Here is a 16,762-nt window from a genome sequence, read left to right on the forward strand (position 1 = left end):
ACCAATCCATAAAATTTATTAATGTATATTTCCTCCTGAAATCTCAACTTCTAAATTCTAATTAACTCTTCTATAGTTGTACCTTTTTTTCAACAGCAGAAAAGTAGCCCCATTTTTAGGGCAATTACTTCATCTAAATGGTGTTTAACAACTAGACCAATAATTTTTAGCGGTTTTCCTACAATCATGGAAACCATGGTCAACTACACATACTCCAAAACATTTATATCTAAGAAAAACCTAAGAAAGAAGAAGAATAATAAAGAAAAAAAAAACACATTCATCACCTCCGAGTGAGACTGCCATAAACCAAATAAACTTCACACATTTGAGAATAAAAATGCTCTTCAAGGCTTCCTCTTATGTCACATTTACCTCTCCTATTTGATGCATCAACCTTCAAATTTAGATAAATATATACTTAGCTTCTTTCTCATCTGCTTGTCAAAGATAGCATTGTGAACTTATATCAAACTCCTTTGATCATAATCTTCCTTTTTTTTGGGGGTAATATATCTCTTCTACAAGCCCTTTTAATTATATTGAATTCTAGTTATATAAAAATGGATATTTTTTTTTCTATAAGTGTTGTTAGTTATTTGTTGAATTCTAGTGGTATAAATATCAATTTTCCTTTTTTTCAAGTCTTAGTCATTCTTTCGTTTTTTTTTTAAAAATTGTATGAAAGATAATAAATTGATATTGATAGCTTACTCGTCCACTTAAATAAATATGGGAGATTTAAATCCTGTATGCTGAGTTTATTAGTATTAATTAATATTATTTTGATATTTAAAAATAGATTAATTTTAAATATTTGATAAATTTGATCAAATTCAAATATATTTATTTATTTTTCTTATAAACTTCTCGATTATTGATTTTTTTTTATTTTAAAAAGTTCTCGATTATACCACATATATGAAACATGGAAAAATCATTATCATATTCCTAGTCATACAAACAAAAATATGAAAAAGAAAATAAAAATCATAGCTCAATTCTCTTAATTTTTGAATGAAAATGTTTAAAATTTTTATTTTCTTATATTTTCAAAAAACATATATTTAAAATTTTATTTATTTAAATATTAAAAATAATTAAGAGAAAAAATTAATACTCTAATTATTAATCAAAATAAAAAATATTTTTTATATATTAAAAATTAATTATTATATATTATTTAATTTATTTTAATATATATTTTATATTTTAATATGTATTTTATATAAATAAATAATTTCTAATGTAACAATAATGTTTTTTTTAGGAAATTCCACATGTTACTATAAAAAAGGGTATTCAATCTCCATCCATTTTGCCTTCAAAATTGAAACTGCTATAAGCTAAGAACAGAAGTAGTGTACAAAAAATTGAACTTTGATTCTTTCTTACACTCTCTTGTTCATGAAAATGATGACGTGCCATAGTTTCATTTACCCCAATCATAATTATTATTATCATCATCAGAATTTCTACTTTGTGGCATTGGGAAGAGGAACTTCAATGGCTGCTGCAAGCGCTTCACCCACCCCTGTTCTCAGATCCGAGCTAAAATCCGTGGAACCCGTGGAACAAGATCTTCAAACTGCTCTTAATTTTGTATCCTCTCCTCGCCATAGGGACCTTGTTTTCGTTGTCAATCCTCAAGGTTTGTTGGTTCTTCACTTCCTCACTTACTGTTTTGTTTCTGAGAAAATTCCCAAGAGGAAAAAAAATGTGATTTTTACTTACTTTTTGCTCAAATAACTGATGAGGTGTTGTAATTGGAGCTTGCCCATTATTTACTTTGTTGAAAGTTCAAATTTTTGAAATTTTGGAACCATGAGACTTGGGTTGCATATGCGAAAGGAAACTATATATATATAATGTATATTTCTCATTTGTTTTTGCGTTCAAATGAATGATGGGGTGTTGGAATTGGAACTTTACCACGATTTATTTGAGGGAAAAGCTCAGTTTTTTTTATTTATTTATTACAAAACTTGCACTTTGATTTGCATGCAGGTGCTAATGGTCGCACTGGTAAAGATTGGAAGAAGTTGCTTCCATTTCTAAGGTCTCGCCTTGGTAATGATTACAATGTGAGTACACTATCAACTTTGTCATCAGTCTATTTTTTGTTTTTAGTTTTGAATCCGCAAATTCTGTTGCTTGTGTTTGTTTGCAATTTCACAATACTAGAGATTAACAGTTTTTGATTCTTCATTTTGTTTTTGTCCTTGATAGATTTGTGAGTCATTTACTACGGGTCCTCGTCATGCCATTGACATAACAAGAGAGGTTGGTTATTGATGAGCTGAAATCAATTGTGAATTTTATTTTATTTATGTTGGTTCTTCTGAGTTATTAAGCTGTTATTCTTGCCATTTAGGCTATAAGGGAAGGAGCAGAAGCAGTCATTGCTGTTGGAGGTGATGGAACTATTTATGAGGTGCACACTGCGTTTTTTCGCCCGATATTTTTCTGTTTAAGTTTATATGGTTGATTACACTATGGACTATAAAAACGGACGACATACAGATAGACAAGGACACATGATATACTAATATATATGTTCAAGATTTATATGATATTCAAGCATTCAAAAATGCCAAAATACTAATAATCACTAATCACTAATATCTAAACTCACCCAATTATTTTTGAAACATTTTTAGTATATTTCATTTGTATCAATACTTGTAGCTACTAATTTTGTTTGAAAAATTTATACTAATATCCAATATGTGTTTGAATTGGGTTTGAATTAGTAAAAGCAGAAGTAATTGGCCATGGCGGTGTCATAGAAGTGTCTTTTAACTGTCAAACATTGACATTTGTTGGATTCATAGGCATCTTGCTTAGCTGGTGTGTCCATACTTCAAAGGATTTGGTTGATGATATATTTAGAGGGATTTCTTGCCGTCTATATTACTACATACTTTAGTTTAAAACTTGATGTCATTGAAAAACTTCTATCTGTGAGATGAGAATGTGTTCGATCAAGCTTGCCTTGAGCTTGTATTTGTAAAAGCTTTTGGTGATTTGGTAGCAATTAGTTTATTTTAGGCACACTGATATGCATGATTTCAACATTCTTGAATCTTGATTGATTGTTCAACTAAGATATTTTGTTAAGAGACAATATTCCTCACGCATCACAGTATGTTATAAGCAGGTTGTTAATGGTTTCTTCTGCGATGGAAAACCTGTTGCTAGTAACAATAAAGAGAACTTAAAGGCAACTGCTCTTGGGGTGAGTTAATTTCCATAAGGACATGTAGTATTCTCATTTTAACTCAATCATGTGGTGTTTGATTCGGTTATCTCTAAGAAGATTGTATATGGGGCATGTTAAGAATATAACCATGTTCTGTCCTTTTGTAGGTGATACCCTTGGGAACTGGTTCTGATTTTGCAAGAACATTTGGATGGTTAGTTCCTGTTTATCATGAATTCATGATTCTCCTTTTGTTTCTAATGTACTTCATTTGCTCAAGAACAAGGAAGTGAATAGAAACATCTACTCTGCCTTTTTTTCTTCTCAGGAGCAATGATCCTTATGCTGCTGTTGAACGTGTTGCTAAAGGTTCAACCTCTTTTCTTGCGGTTTCTTTACCTTCATATCGAGCTTGTCTATGATTGCCGCACAATATTTGTTGTCATATCTATTTTTTAGTTTTCCACTCATGACATGTTTGAGTCTTTCTTAGGGATGAGATCAAGGGTAGATGTTGGTGTTATCACTGGACCCACCAGCGATCAGAATTACTTCATAAACGTTGCTGACATTCATTTGTAAGGTTAAATTGAGAGTTTCAGGTTGAGCATTCTGTCACGGACATCATATCTAAATCGATTCGTGACAAAATTTATGCAGGAGTGCAAAGGCAGGATTTTACGCTTCTAAGTACAAGAAATTTGGCAACTTGTGTTATGTCATTGGTGCATTGCAAGCCTTCATGAGTCATTATAATCAGGATTTCAGGATCAAGGTCAGTACAACTTGGTTTTTCATCCCTCAGCTTTTGTATACAAAGATAAACATACAAACGTATTTGGAATTGGAGACAAATATATGATAGTGTGTCCCAAAATACAAATTTTTTGTCTTTTTGTCTCTGTATACATGTCCTAGCACAGCTATCAAACGTAGCTTGTGCATATGAGGCCCAAGATGTGCAAGTTTTATGATTCAATAAAGTGCAGGTCAATGAAGGTGAGTGGGAGTTTTGTCCCCAAGTGACGGCCCTTTGTGTTGGAAATGCAAAATTCTTTGGTGGCGGTATGAAAATTACTCCCAATGCTGATCCTCGCAGTGGAAATTTATCGGTAGGCACCCTTATTATGCTGGTTAAAATCCTTTCTTTAACTCCTGTTAATATATTTTTCTCATGTAAATTCTGCAGGTTGTGATTCTTCAGCACTTCAAGTGGTACGATTTTATCCTAAACTTACATAAGATTTACAGTGGGACACACCTGAAGGTGAAGAATGTTTCTTCAAGAAGGTAACTATATAAGCTCTTTGGTGAAGATTGTCTTGGTTTATGACTCATGAATGTGTATATCATTATTATTTTAGTACTTATGCCTTGAATCGAAAGCATCCCAATTATAGAGACGCGAGGAAGACAGAATTTTATCCTTCCGTATGCTGGAATTTTTCGACTTAGTTGTTCTTACAGTCATCAGAAGTTTGACTTTGAATATCTTATTATTGTGGATGTTGGTGAATGTTGCTAAGAAGATGATTGTTATGAGCGTTTGTGTAAAACAGAACTTCGTAAATAACTCTACCAGCCTTTGTTTTGATTTGGATTTCTTAATATAAGCTAAGCCTTCTCCCACTAGGTGGGGTTTGGTTTGGCTACACGGACCAAACAGCACCGTGTATCCACCTTCGCATAAAATATATAACCATTTCGATTCAATAGAAGCTAGTTCTTTTGTTAGCTCTTTTAATTTCTTTTAGGCTTGCTTACAGTTGAGCTTGTACTAATTCGGTGTTTTCTTTGTGTTTGGTAGTGTAAATTCTATTGAGGTGGAGGACATTTCAGGCAGAGGTGGAGTTTATATTCAATCTGACGGCGAGCATTTAGGGTTCCTTCCAAAGAAGATTTGTGTTCTTCCGTCCGCGATTGAGATGATATGCTGATTCAGCTCAATAATAACATAACAGGTTCAATGACAATACTTAAAAGCGGCAGAATATTAGTTTATCATAAGTTTTCCTTTTTGTTTGACTTGATTGCTGGCTTCAGCACCGGCGAATTGCACAGCTTTTGCAGCTCAGAGGCATCATTTTTTTCTCTGTAATTTTTGAGAAGGGAAAGATATATTAGTTTGGAACTTGAAAGTTTCTTTATGGATTGGTGAAAGCAATATTGTGTTGTTTCCTTTGTAATTTTAGTTGGTTCTAATTTCTAATAGAGAAAAAAAAGGGGGGAGAGAGAGAGAGGGTGCTGGAGAGTGGTGTCTTATTTGGGGTTGCAAAAGCATAGCCTGGGACACAGTTGTTATTTTTTGAGTCAGCAATGTGTTGACAGTATAGTTTATCTATATTTACTGTAAAATGTTTCAAAGTTCAATGCATAATTTATGAAATGGCATAACAGATTACAAGTTCATTACTTCTTGTTTTATTTTATTTATTTACAGTACTTTTGACTTTACATTCATATTCCATTTGCAAGATGGGTTGATGTCTTTTGTCAATAGGAGCTGTATATTTTTAAGTTTGGATCAACAGTTAGTTAGTTGTTACCCTATATGTTTTTTATTTTTTATTTTTTTATTTTTTCACGGTATCTCTTAAGCACGATATACATGGTATCCATGTCTATCAGTGATGATATTATATCATAAGTTTATGCAAAAATAAAATAAAAAAAAGCGAGTCATAGTTGGATAAAATATGAATAAAATTTTGTAATATAATTTATTTATGTCTAGTTTTTTATGAAATACTTTTTTTACAATTAAAAGTGTCCAGAACATAATATCAAATAATAAAAAGTTTCTAATTATCCTAGTTAAAACTTAAAATCCAGAAAAAAAACTGTTTGATAAAAAATAAGAAACATATTAACTTCGAAGCTACTATATTTATTATTGTTTGTTTTATGTGTGACAATTGTGCATATGAATATTGACTTCTCATTAAAAAAAAGGGAAAAAAAGTTTTTGCTTTTAGCATTATTATTGTGTGGCTGTTATTTATTGATACCTTAAAGATATTTAAACCAAGAGCTTCTTCTTTCATATTTTGCACTCTTAACACCTAATGGCATTAGCAACCATAGCTTCCTTTCCTTCAATCAAATTCAACACTACTCACCAAAACAATTCTTTGATTTTTCTACCAAAACAACACCACAGCCATAGAATCTGTAAATTAAGAAGAATTCAATGCAATGGAACAGGACATAATCAACAAGAAGAGTCTCAACAACCACAGAACAGTAACAATGCATTGTTAAAGGTAGCATGGTATGGTTCTGAGCTTCTTGGCATTGCTGCTTCTGCTTTGAAGCCATCTTCCAATGAGAAAGCTCCTCAGAGGCTTCTTGAATCCATTGATCGTGATGCTGTTGTGGATACTATCAAACAAGATTTTCAAAGGTCCTATTTTGTCACAGGTGAAACTGAAACCATACCCACCATTATTTCCTTCTTTTCTTATGTTAATCCCAATTTTTTCTATATATATTATGTGTGTATGGTTTGAAATTAGCACAATTTTGACTGTCAAAATGTGATTTTTATAATTCTACATTAGTCATATGGTAATGCCTTCATATACAATGTGACACTGTTGAAATAACAAGACCTTAGGGTTTTAAATTCCAGTTGTAGTTGTGGTTGTTGTGATTATGGTTGTCGCTATTGTCTCGATGAATTTTAGTCTTTTGCATAGACTTTTTCAACAAAGTTTGAATTCTAAACTTTTAGTTTATAGAAGCTTTGATAACATATCATGTTAAGCTGATAGGAGAAGATATATGAACGGTTATTGTATCTCTAACAGGCGCATTGCATGATGCAATCAGCAATTTTTAAGATCATATAGGCTAAAATTAAAGTCAAGCTATTCCAGCTAGTAATTTGATTATGTTTATATGTTTCTGTAACCTTCTTCCAAACCTCTCAGGTGATCTCACATTAAATGCTTATGAAGACGACTGCGAATTCGCGGATCCAGCAGGATCCTTTAAAGGGCTTCAGCGTTTCAAAAGGAACTGCACTAACTTTGGATCCCTTTTGGAGAAGTCAAATATGAAGCTCATGAAATGGGAAGATTTTGAGGTGAATACAAACTTCAAACTTTTTAACATATTTCATAGTGCCTCATCACATTCTACACATTTGGATTTAGAAACTTGAATACTGAAAAAAACTTACATCTTTGTTATATGGTTTTTATGACAGGATAAAGGAATAGGCCACTGGAGATTTAGTTGTGTCTTGTCATTTCCTTGGAGGCCAATACTTTCTGGTACGAGAAACTATTTATCTTCCTAATAGATTCGCGTAAACATCGCCTTACATAAAGAATTGGTTATTTTGAATGATGATTAAGAAGATTTTTAAGAGATTATGTGATTAACTCTTCTGTTGCATTTCAAACCTTTTTCATTTCTATGCATTGGTTGAGCCATTGAAGATCATATATAATTAAGGAAATTTTTTCCTAGTAGGTCTCTTATTACTTGAAAATAAATGAATACAATTGTGCATTGCTTTATCTGTTTTTCAGAGTAAACTTATTTCATATTTTAGTCATCATTCATTGCTAGTTTCTTGGTTTTAACTTTTGATAAACATGAGTAATATTAAATTTCTAATAAAATAATTAACAATTAATTCTTTGTCAAGAAAGATCTGTCCGTGAATATGTAGCCAAACGTCTCTGCTTGGTAGGATAAGGCTTTGTTGTTGTATTCATGCGAATATGTATTATAATAAATTCAATTTGATCATGTTGATAATATGTTGCAGCAACTGGATACACAGAATATTATTTTGATCCACAATCTGGAAAAGTATGTAGGTGAGAAAAAATTTATACTTTAATAATATATATCCATGATTCTACATCTCTAGAAGGTTTAATTACTCTGTTGGTCTCTATAGTTTTACCAAATTTGTAATTAGGTTCCTATACTTTTTTTTTCTTTTCAACTGGATCCCTACATTGTTTTTAATTTTATAATTAGGTCCTTCCTTGTGTAAAAAATATTAGAGTTAACTGAATATTTCTTCGCAAATTGAAGGTATTCATAATTTAAAACCTAATTAGATCTTCGACTGTATGTATTTTGGAAAAAATATTCGGTTAATTTTAACGTTTTTGACATGAAAATGACTTAATTATAAAATTAAAAGCAATATAGGGACCCAATTAAAAGGAAAAAAAGTATAGAGATCTAATTGAAAATTTAGTAAAATTATAAGGACTAATAGAATAATTAAACCTCTCTAGAATTGATGTATTATCATTTTGGCAACTAATAAAATGCTTGAAAAATGAATGAATTCAGGCATGTGGAGCATTGGAATGTTCCAAAAATGGCTTTGTTCAAGCAAATTCTTAAGCCTAGCAGGGGATTTGGATTAAAAGACTATATGAATAGATGGTTGAAAGCATTTCAAGTGAAGATTTAGATTACTATGGTTTGATGAGTGTGTCAACATTTCAAGTCTCAAGATATAGCTTTATAAAACTGGAAACTTTGAATGCATGATGTATGCAACATGATGAAGATGGAAAGAGGATCAATTTGAGTAGCAAAATGATATCTCCACTCATTCGGTGTAGGATATCGTGTCGATTCATGGTTCATTAGCTATTGTAATTTAGTTAATGAGCCAGGTCGACACGATGTCACTTGTTATTCATGATTACTATATTGACTCGAAGAACTAATTCTTAGAATTGTATATGCTAGGAACTCACTAGAAGGTGGAAATCTCATGTAAATATATGGTTTCCAGAGAATTATGTGTTCATGAAAGTAGCTTTTGTTAGAAGAAAAGTATTTGATGCTGAAATTTGTCCTATGTTTCATTTTCTTTGTACAATATTGCCAAGTCATTTTTAGTTATTTATTTGTATTTGATTTTGATTGGACTAATAATAATAGGATTTACCTAAGGTTTAGAAATACAATGATTTTTGGGACATTGTAACTTGTGAGTGTTGTTCCTTATCAGTGCTAGATTAAACCAAATTATATATTGGTAATATTATATGGTTTAATTGATTAAACTAATGTGACACTAATTCAGTTAGCTATCTAAGTTGATCACCAACTTAGTTTTATTAGCTTTTGTTAGAAGAAAAGTATTTGATGCTGAAATTTGTCCTATGTTTCATTTTCTTTGTACAATATTGCCAAGTCATTTTTAGTTATTTATTTGTATTTGATTTTGATTGGACTAATAATAATAGGATTTACCTAAGGTTTAGAAATACAATGATTTTTGGGACATTGTAACTTGTGAGTGTTGTTCCTTATCAGTGCTAGATTAAACCAAATTATATATTGGTAATATTATATGGTTTAATTGATTAAACTAATGTGACACTAATTCAGTTAAATTCCTACTAACTCGTTATAATATTAACCTACTAACTCTACTTGCTCCCACGTCACCCTTGCTAACTTAAACATCGGAGTCCCTTGCTGTTCGAATTCGACTTAAAATACAAAATTCGCACAATACCTTGCCGACTTTTTAGCCGAGTATACGGGAATCTAAGGAGACATATAGCCGAATACCTGAGTTTTTATTATCCAAGGATAGTTATTTACAATAAGTACTTACTATTTGTTGAGTTCCTCGTGCTATATGCTTCATATATCACAGGTAAGATTCAATTATGTCAATCCATTTTATGTCGTTATTAAAAATAATATGTAACTTATTTATCTTAGTTCTTGTAAATTTATAAAAGAAATTTTTATAATGTTTTTATTTCATTTAGATTTGAATTGTTAGGTTTGCTAGGAATTTATTTCCTTCATCACTGGTTATAGCTTATTTTGGACAGTGACAATACAACTCTTGATTGACTATGCACTTCGTGTGACCAATGGAATTGTTGTCTTCGTGGTAATTTTGTTGCACAGTTCAAACTTTTTCTTAGAAGCAATAGCGTGTGGGAATCAACAAAAATTATTCTCTTTGATCATAAAATTCCTTCTTGTGACAATGTTATATATTTATGGTCCAGACTCCAAAGACAAGATACTTAATTTACTTTAACATTGTACAATCATTTTTTTCACTCTAAGGCATTACATGGGCACACTATGGCAATACTTAATAGCAGCACAAAATTAAAGAGAAGGCACAAAAATACAGCACCAAAATTTAACGTGGGAAAAAATATCTCAGCTGTAAAACTTAAATAATCAAAATTTAGCATAAGTACTGTCCTCTTTTTGGAATTTCTCAGCTGTAAACTATCAATCAGACTAAACTTGAAGTTTAAATCAACAAAGCATGGTAGACACTTTGATATCTCCATATACAAACAACAGGATGAAGAAATAAACAAGCCAGAATTTTCATCACAGATGTATTGATTAATTCATGTAAAGAACTCTAATAAATAGTTCATCACAGAGTTGGTTACTGTGGTTAATATACATCTCTTAAATTACAAGCATAGCCAATCATTGTGTGACACCAACAATTAGGCACATCACTGCAGTTTAAACATTCTAAAACAGTTATATTTTCAGCTCTGGAACCATATATTTTCAGTGCAATTAATTTACCTAGAAAATATCCTGATGGTAAATGATGTATAGATATATATTAATTTTTATTATGAAAGAATAAGATCTACATTCCAAAATTAGTGGTACAGTATAATTTATTGTTAATTATTGTTCACACTTGACACATAGTAAGCAAAAAGCATGAAGAATTTGAACAGTAGTTAAAAGAGAGGTGTTTGTTGAGGATAATGGGATATATAGTAGATACTGCTAATCTGAATTTACCATACTACTATAATGGCAAGGGAATGAAGCATAAGTTGTAGAGAATAATTTGATTGAATAGTTAAAATGAATATGTATATGTATGATTTTTTTTCAAAAAGATGGTTTGCATTATCACTGTTACTTAATTACCTGAGAGTCTGACATTGGCACTGCCCTGTATCAGTGTAAGTGCCAAGAGATTAGTTCCTGTATACACCTATGGAAACCTTTTAAGCTAATCAATAATATATTTTAGCTTTGTTGAATATTGACATTTTTTAATCAATTGTGGAACTTTGGAAGACTAACTCTTATCCATTCATTTCTCCTATTTTGGTCTTTCTTACTTGCTTTGTCATTTTTATTACTTATGCAGCACAGGTATAAAAAATGATCCTAATGGATTTTTTCTTAATGAACTGAATTTCCTTTTGGAAGAGGATGATTCTTCTCTTTCATTTATTCAAGGAAAACTGTGTAAATTCCAAGAGAGTGGTTCTTGTATACACCTATCAAAACCTTTTAAGATAATTAATAGTTGCTGCATTATTTTCAATATTCTTTGGTACAATCAAATTGAATTGCTTTTAGTTTCCTTTAATTCTTTTCTTTCTTTTCTATAAAAAAGGAGAGAGAGAAAGCAGACAAAATGAAAGGTACATGGTATATTCAACCAAGCTAGACTCCAAGGCTTTATTTCCCTACTTGTGTCACATTTGGAATTTGGAAACATTAAACTACTAATTGTATAGAATGTACCTCAATATAATTTATAGGCAAGATATTTAACATTGTAAAATGATCATTCATGATGGGAATAAACTAAACCTGTGAAAGGCATAATTTGGAAGCACCCAAACATAGAATAAGCACACTATGGCAATAGTTAATACCAGCAAATAATTGAAGATAAGACAGAACAACAGAACACCAAATTTTAATGTGGGAAAAAACCTCTCAATGTGAGATTAAAAAACCCACGGGAAGGTAAAAATTTTCACTATTTTCCAAATCCAAGCTACAAATAAGTCTCAAAACTTACAAGCACTACTAAGGATGCATGCAGAACTCCAGGTACAACAGACAATAGATGGCTGTTGCTTACGAACTTTTTGGCTAGAGAGCTCGGATTGCAGTCACACCTCAAAGTTGAAGGACTATGAATGAAGAACTCCAGGTAAACCAGAAAAGAATTTAATCATCCGATCATTCATTTGTTCAGGTTAATACACTAATTGGGATGTAGAGGGACTCTCCAAAAAGTGTTTGCTTGGGCCTCACACTAAGGAAAATGATCATAACCTGCTTGATAAATACACAATGATGTATTATTCCTTTTTAGCTTCAAAAACAGAACCGAAAGGGACAAATTCAGCTTGAGAAGAGATTGACATCAAAATAATACAGAAATGCAAAATTTTACAGAAGTACTTACATGCTCACCAAGTTGCAATTGCCACAGAAACATGAAGATTAGAGAATTACCTGTTCAGAAATCCCTGTTTAGAAGACGATAATGTCAGGAATGTGGGAAATTTTGGGCCAGATTAGTTGATGCTTGTTCTTGCAGTGTTTTCCCAGCAAATCACACCTTCTAAGTTCAAGTAGCAAGAGAGAGGGAGGCAGCTTTTCTCCTTCCATATTCTCCAGCTTGTAGCAGAAACGAATGTGCAATTGTTGAAGGGAGGTGAGGCGGAGAAGCTCGTTGCACTCCAATGTCTCCAGATTATGGAAGTACCATATCTCAAGAGTGGTAAGGGAGGGAAGGTGAGGCAGCCAACCCACCTCTGGGTATGACTTTATGTTGTCGCAGTAATGACCTTCAATCCTGAGATGAGTGAGGGCGTGCAAGTTGGACATCCATAATAGATCCCTCATTTGTTGCTCGCCAATTCCCACACCAAGTGATTTCAGGTTAGGCGGCAAACCACCCTTTGGTAACCTGCAAATGTTTCGGCAACCATATATCTTGAGATAAGTCAAGTTGGGTGCAGCCAGTCCTTCTCCTGCAAATGACACTAATTCAGGGCAGTCATAGATGGAGAGACGTTGAAGAGCAGCGTGTGGTGCCTCTGACATTGACACTGATTCCAGATTCCAACACCTTTCTATCTGGAGATTCTTGAGATTGGGAAAGACATCCAACGACAAGGAGGTCAGTGAATCACAGCTGTCTTCTATTTGTAGCTCTACCAAATCATACTTGTGCTGCTGTTGCTCCGGGAATTCTAGTTTACTACACTTCAAGAGTTTCAGCTTTTGCAAAGATTTGGGAAAACAATTGCCCGGAAAGGATACAAGAGAGGAACACCATGAGATATCCATTTCTTGCAGGCAACTTAGATGGTTCATGCTCTTCATTGCCTTTAATGCAGATTCCCTCACAGATTCACATCCCGTAACTGATAAACGATCCCCATCAAGATTCATGGTCTTCTTCTGTGGATAAAATTCGTCGCCTATATGTAGCTTGCGAACTTTGGAAACATCCGACAAAGAAGAAACGATTCTGAAGAATACCTGATTAAGCATCTCTTCCTTCAACATTCCACAATTTCTTATATGAAGAATCATAAGTTGAGGAAAAGCTTTTGAGTCAGGTAAGTGCCACTCCTCCCAACATGCCATGTCATCAAACTTCAATCTCTCAAGTGAGGGAAATGGTGCAATATGCGAAGAATGATGAGCTCCTTCATTCTTGTAAAACTCCTCGCCAATACTCCTCAGCTGATCGAAACCTCGAATGCGCAGGGACTTGAGAGATGGCAACTGTCCAAGTGAAGGCAGCATGCAGCAATTCTTGCAAGACAGCAGAGATACATGAGTCATGTTTTGGTAGGAACAATTCCCAACCCAATCTGGAAATATTGTACCCTTGTATCCCGTGATTCCCAACTCTTTCAACCCATTCTGCGGTTGCAACTTATCCAGCATGTCTCTTTCTGTTTCTGTGCTTGAAACCAAATCATCACCTGAACACCATTCCAACCATAATTCATCAATGTGCTTCTTATCCATTATCTTTGCACTCTCTGCTTGCTCCACATCAACAATATTCTCCAACTTCTTAATCTCAAGGGGTCCATGAAGGTTTTCCAGCCCCCCTAACTCCTGGATTCCATTGTCTTCATGCTTGCCGACAACAAAGGAACTTAAAACGTACAACTCTTTCAATTTGCTCATTTTTCTGGGCATTTCTTCCAAAGAAGTTCCTCTAATATCAAGATGCCGCAAACTCACAAGATTATGCAAACCACTAGGCAGTGTAGTTAGCTTAGAACAATAATACAATTTCAGTGTTTGCAAATTACACAAGCTGCACAAAGACTCTGGCAATGTCTTAATATAAGTCCAAGAGAGATTTAAGTAGCGCAGATGGATCAATTCTCCTATTAATAAATTAGGCACCTCATCAAATTTTTTAAGGAGTAAAACTCTCAAGTATTTACACTTTGATAATATCTCACATGTTGCCGCTTCAGTGTTGCAGTTGGGAGATGAGAAATTGGCAAACAATAATAATGTTCTCAAAGATTCTACTTTAGAAATAGAATTATAAAGTTTTGAGCTACAATGACTTAAATCCACAAACAAATGCCGAGTCTGAATCTTTATCTCCTCCTCTTTACCAAGTTCTTCTGAGTTGCAATAGAAATCTCCAGCAGGGAATATTGCTAAGTCATGCAAGAGATCGTGCATCACAAAATAATCATCAATCCCTGTGAAAAATAATCTGGAAGTAAGTTCATCAAAACACTCACAACCAACTTCTTCTAAACTCTCCCCTCTCTTTGGTGGTGGTAAAAGATCTTCTGCTATCCACAAAAGGATTAATTCATCTTTCTCAAATTGATAATCTTTGGGATATAAAGCACAATAAACAAAACAACGCTTTAAATATGGAGAAAGATGGAAGTAACTTATCAGTAATGCTGGAATAATCTTACTCTTCTCCACCGAAAATTCCCAAATATGACTCGTTAGTATCTTTTTCCATTCCTCAACATCATGCTTAGTACGTAACAAGCGACCAAGTGTTTCTGCAGCTAATGGCAAGCCATCGCACTTCTTGACAATCTTTTTACCTATTTCTTCAAGTGCTGCTCTCCCATTTGATTGTGGAAAAGATGCATTTTCTGCAAACACTGACCAACAATAGTCCTCCGACAACTTCTTGAGAAAATAAGGCCGACAATTTTGAACTGCGGAAGCAACATTTTCCTCCCGAGTAGTCAGCAGAACAATACTTCCCTTCTTCCCATATTGGAAAGGGGTCATAAAATTACTCCATTTGTCACCATCATCACTCCAAACATCATCAAGAACAATAAAGAACTTCTTATTGGACAATTCTTCTTTCAAAGCCTTGTGAAGTGAATTGAAATCATCGAGACTACAAGTACCTCCATGGATCTGCTTTATGACATTCCTTGTAGTCTCAACAACTTCAAACTTCTCCGAAACGCAAACCCATGCTTTCAGATCAAATCTCTTCATAAACTCCTCCTGATTGTTGTACAGCCATTGGGCTAAAGTTGTTTTACCAACCCCACCTATGCCAACAATAGCAATCACAGACAAGTGATGCTCATTGTTGTCATTCAGCATCTTGATTAAGGCCTTCTTGTCATCCTCCCTGCCATACACACTCCCTTTTACAAGAGAACTGGATGGAGTCCTCCATGATGAGCTACCAGTGAGAATCTTTTCAAGACCAAGGAAATCTTTTTGTTTTCCAAGATCCTCAATTCTTGTAACCACCCCTTCAATCTTGTCTACCATGTCATCTCTATCTTGGTTGATGAAGAAGCTAGGGGACCACCAGGAAAAACTTGCATTCTTTTGAGTGGTGGCTTTGAGGAGGACAGCATCGAGCAAGTCCTCAGCACAGTAAACAGCATCCCGGAGACTATCGAGCCACTTCCTCACATTGAGATTACCAAACTGCTTCATCTCAGCATCAGCAACAAGAGCTTCAGCACCCAACAGAGCAGTCTTCAGCCTTTGAACCAAGTCAGAACCAAGCTTCTTGCCAAACACCTTGTTGACCGCATCCTCTGTAAGGCACTTGTTAATGACAATGTTAATGAAGCCAGAGAGGAAAGCTCCACCAACAACTGCACCAGCCATGATATTATGATCTCAACAACAACAGCAAAGTGATCGGATTTTCAGAGAAAGGTAAGAGAACAGTGGTTGCAATGTAGTGAACTAGATCGAGGAGTTTTCTTAATCAAGTGTAAAAAGAAGGTGTCAAGCAAGTCTCTCAGGTAACTTAAAATAATTCAAATTTCAAAGTAGTGGAGTGCCCACCTAGCTTTGCTTTAATTCAACTTTTTAAAGTCTTGTTTGAATGATGAAGCAAGTTATTAAAAGAAAATAGCAACAAATTTATTTTATTTTTTTAAAGGAAGATTTTTCTGCACACCTGAGTAATAAAACTATGAGTAATGCTACACATTCAGATCTTTTTATGAACCAAGTCCAACCAAATTAAAAAATAAGACTTAGATTAATGCTAGATATAACTGATTTTTGTTATATTAAACCAACTTGATTGAACTTGATTAACAAAAAAATTTGGATATGTAACATTTTTCTAAAATAATTTAAGGTTCATAGATATTGGTTCCCGCCATAATTAGTTGGCCAAAAGACAAAGGCAATTGACTCAGAGTCTCCGTGGTAACATTAAAAAAATTGTTAGTGTGAAATGTCTTGCTGGCTCTTAATTATAACACTATACTTTTTAGTTTTTAATTGCTATTGTTAATTGTTATT

General features: G+C 33.5%; 3 protein-coding genes across 5 annotated transcripts; 2 read left to right on the plus strand and 1 right to left on the minus strand.

Moving 5' to 3' along the window:
• Window positions 1-1,320: 1,320 nt before the first annotated feature.
• Window positions 1,321-5,611, plus strand: LOC112732887 (sphingoid long-chain bases kinase 2, mitochondrial). Its single transcript, XM_025781708.1, has 12 exons — window positions 1,321-1,651; window positions 2,008-2,084; window positions 2,230-2,283; window positions 2,375-2,434; window positions 3,161-3,238; window positions 3,370-3,416; window positions 3,531-3,571; window positions 3,696-3,780; window positions 3,863-3,977; window positions 4,192-4,314; window positions 4,392-4,492; window positions 5,010-5,611. The coding sequence occupies exons 1-12, from the start codon at window positions 1,408-1,410 to the stop codon at window positions 5,137-5,139; spliced, it is 1,155 nt and encodes a 384-aa protein (XP_025637493.1). The 5' UTR covers window positions 1,321-1,407; the 3' UTR covers window positions 5,140-5,611.
• Window positions 5,612-6,119: 508 nt separating this feature from the next.
• On the plus strand, window positions 6,120-9,035 carry LOC112732894 (uncharacterized). Of its 2 annotated transcripts, none has more exons than XM_025781715.3 (5): window positions 6,120-6,622; window positions 7,135-7,289; window positions 7,413-7,479; window positions 7,983-8,034; window positions 8,525-9,035. In XM_025781715.3, exons 1-5 carry the CDS (start codon window positions 6,268-6,270, stop codon window positions 8,646-8,648), a joined length of 753 nt encoding a protein of 250 aa, XP_025637500.1. In that variant the 5' UTR covers window positions 6,120-6,267; the 3' UTR covers window positions 8,649-9,035. The 2 variants fall into 2 exon arrangements, with proteins under 2 accessions (XP_025637500.1, XP_025637507.1); XM_025781722.3 differs by having other exon boundaries at window positions 7,983-8,026.
• Window positions 9,036-11,765: 2,730 nt separating this feature from the next.
• Window positions 11,766-16,410, minus strand: LOC112732907 (putative disease resistance RPP13-like protein 1). Of its 2 annotated transcripts, XM_072213225.1 has the most exons (3): window positions 14,929-16,377; window positions 12,467-14,700; window positions 11,766-12,283 (listed from the first exon to the last, which is right to left on the minus strand). In XM_072213225.1, exons 1-2 carry the CDS (start codon window positions 16,109-16,111, stop codon window positions 12,485-12,487), a joined length of 3,399 nt encoding a protein of 1,132 aa, XP_072069326.1. In that variant the 5' UTR covers window positions 16,112-16,377; the 3' UTR covers window positions 11,766-12,283; window positions 12,467-12,484. The 2 variants fall into 2 exon arrangements, with proteins under 2 accessions (XP_072069326.1, XP_025637516.1); XM_025781731.3 differs by having other exon boundaries at window positions 12,467-16,410.
• Window positions 16,411-16,762: the final 352 nt, after the last annotated feature.

This window comes from Arachis hypogaea, chromosome 2 (assembly GCF_003086295.3).
Source record: "Arachis hypogaea cultivar Tifrunner chromosome 2, arahy.Tifrunner.gnm2.J5K5, whole genome shotgun sequence".
In the NCBI taxonomy this organism is placed as follows: Eukaryota; Viridiplantae; Streptophyta; class Magnoliopsida; order Fabales; family Fabaceae; genus Arachis; species Arachis hypogaea.

Coding starts and splice junctions, on each gene's coding strand:
- LOC112732887 (XM_025781708.1), top strand. CDS start 1,408: ATGAAAATGATGACGTGCCATAGTTTCATTTACCCCAATCATAATTAT. Junction 2,085..2,229: donor GCCTTGGTAATGATTACAAT/GTGAGTACACTA, acceptor TGTCCTTGATAG/ATTTGTGAGTCATTTACTAC. Junction 2,284..2,374: donor CCATTGACATAACAAGAGAG/GTTGGTTATTGA, acceptor CTTGCCATTTAG/GCTATAAGGGAAGGAGCAGA.
- LOC112732894 (XM_025781715.3), top strand. CDS start 6,268: ATGGCATTAGCAACCATAGCTTCCTTTCCTTCAATCAAATTCAACACT. Junction 7,480..7,982: donor TTGGAGGCCAATACTTTCTG/GTACGAGAAACT, acceptor AATATGTTGCAG/CAACTGGATACACAGAATAT. Junction 8,035..8,524: donor CAATCTGGAAAAGTATGTAG/GTGAGAAAAAAT, acceptor GAATGAATTCAG/GCATGTGGAGCATTGGAATG.
- LOC112732907 (XM_025781731.3), bottom strand. CDS start 16,111: ATGGCTGGTGCAGTTGTTGGTGGAGCTTTCCTCTCTGGCTTCATTAAC.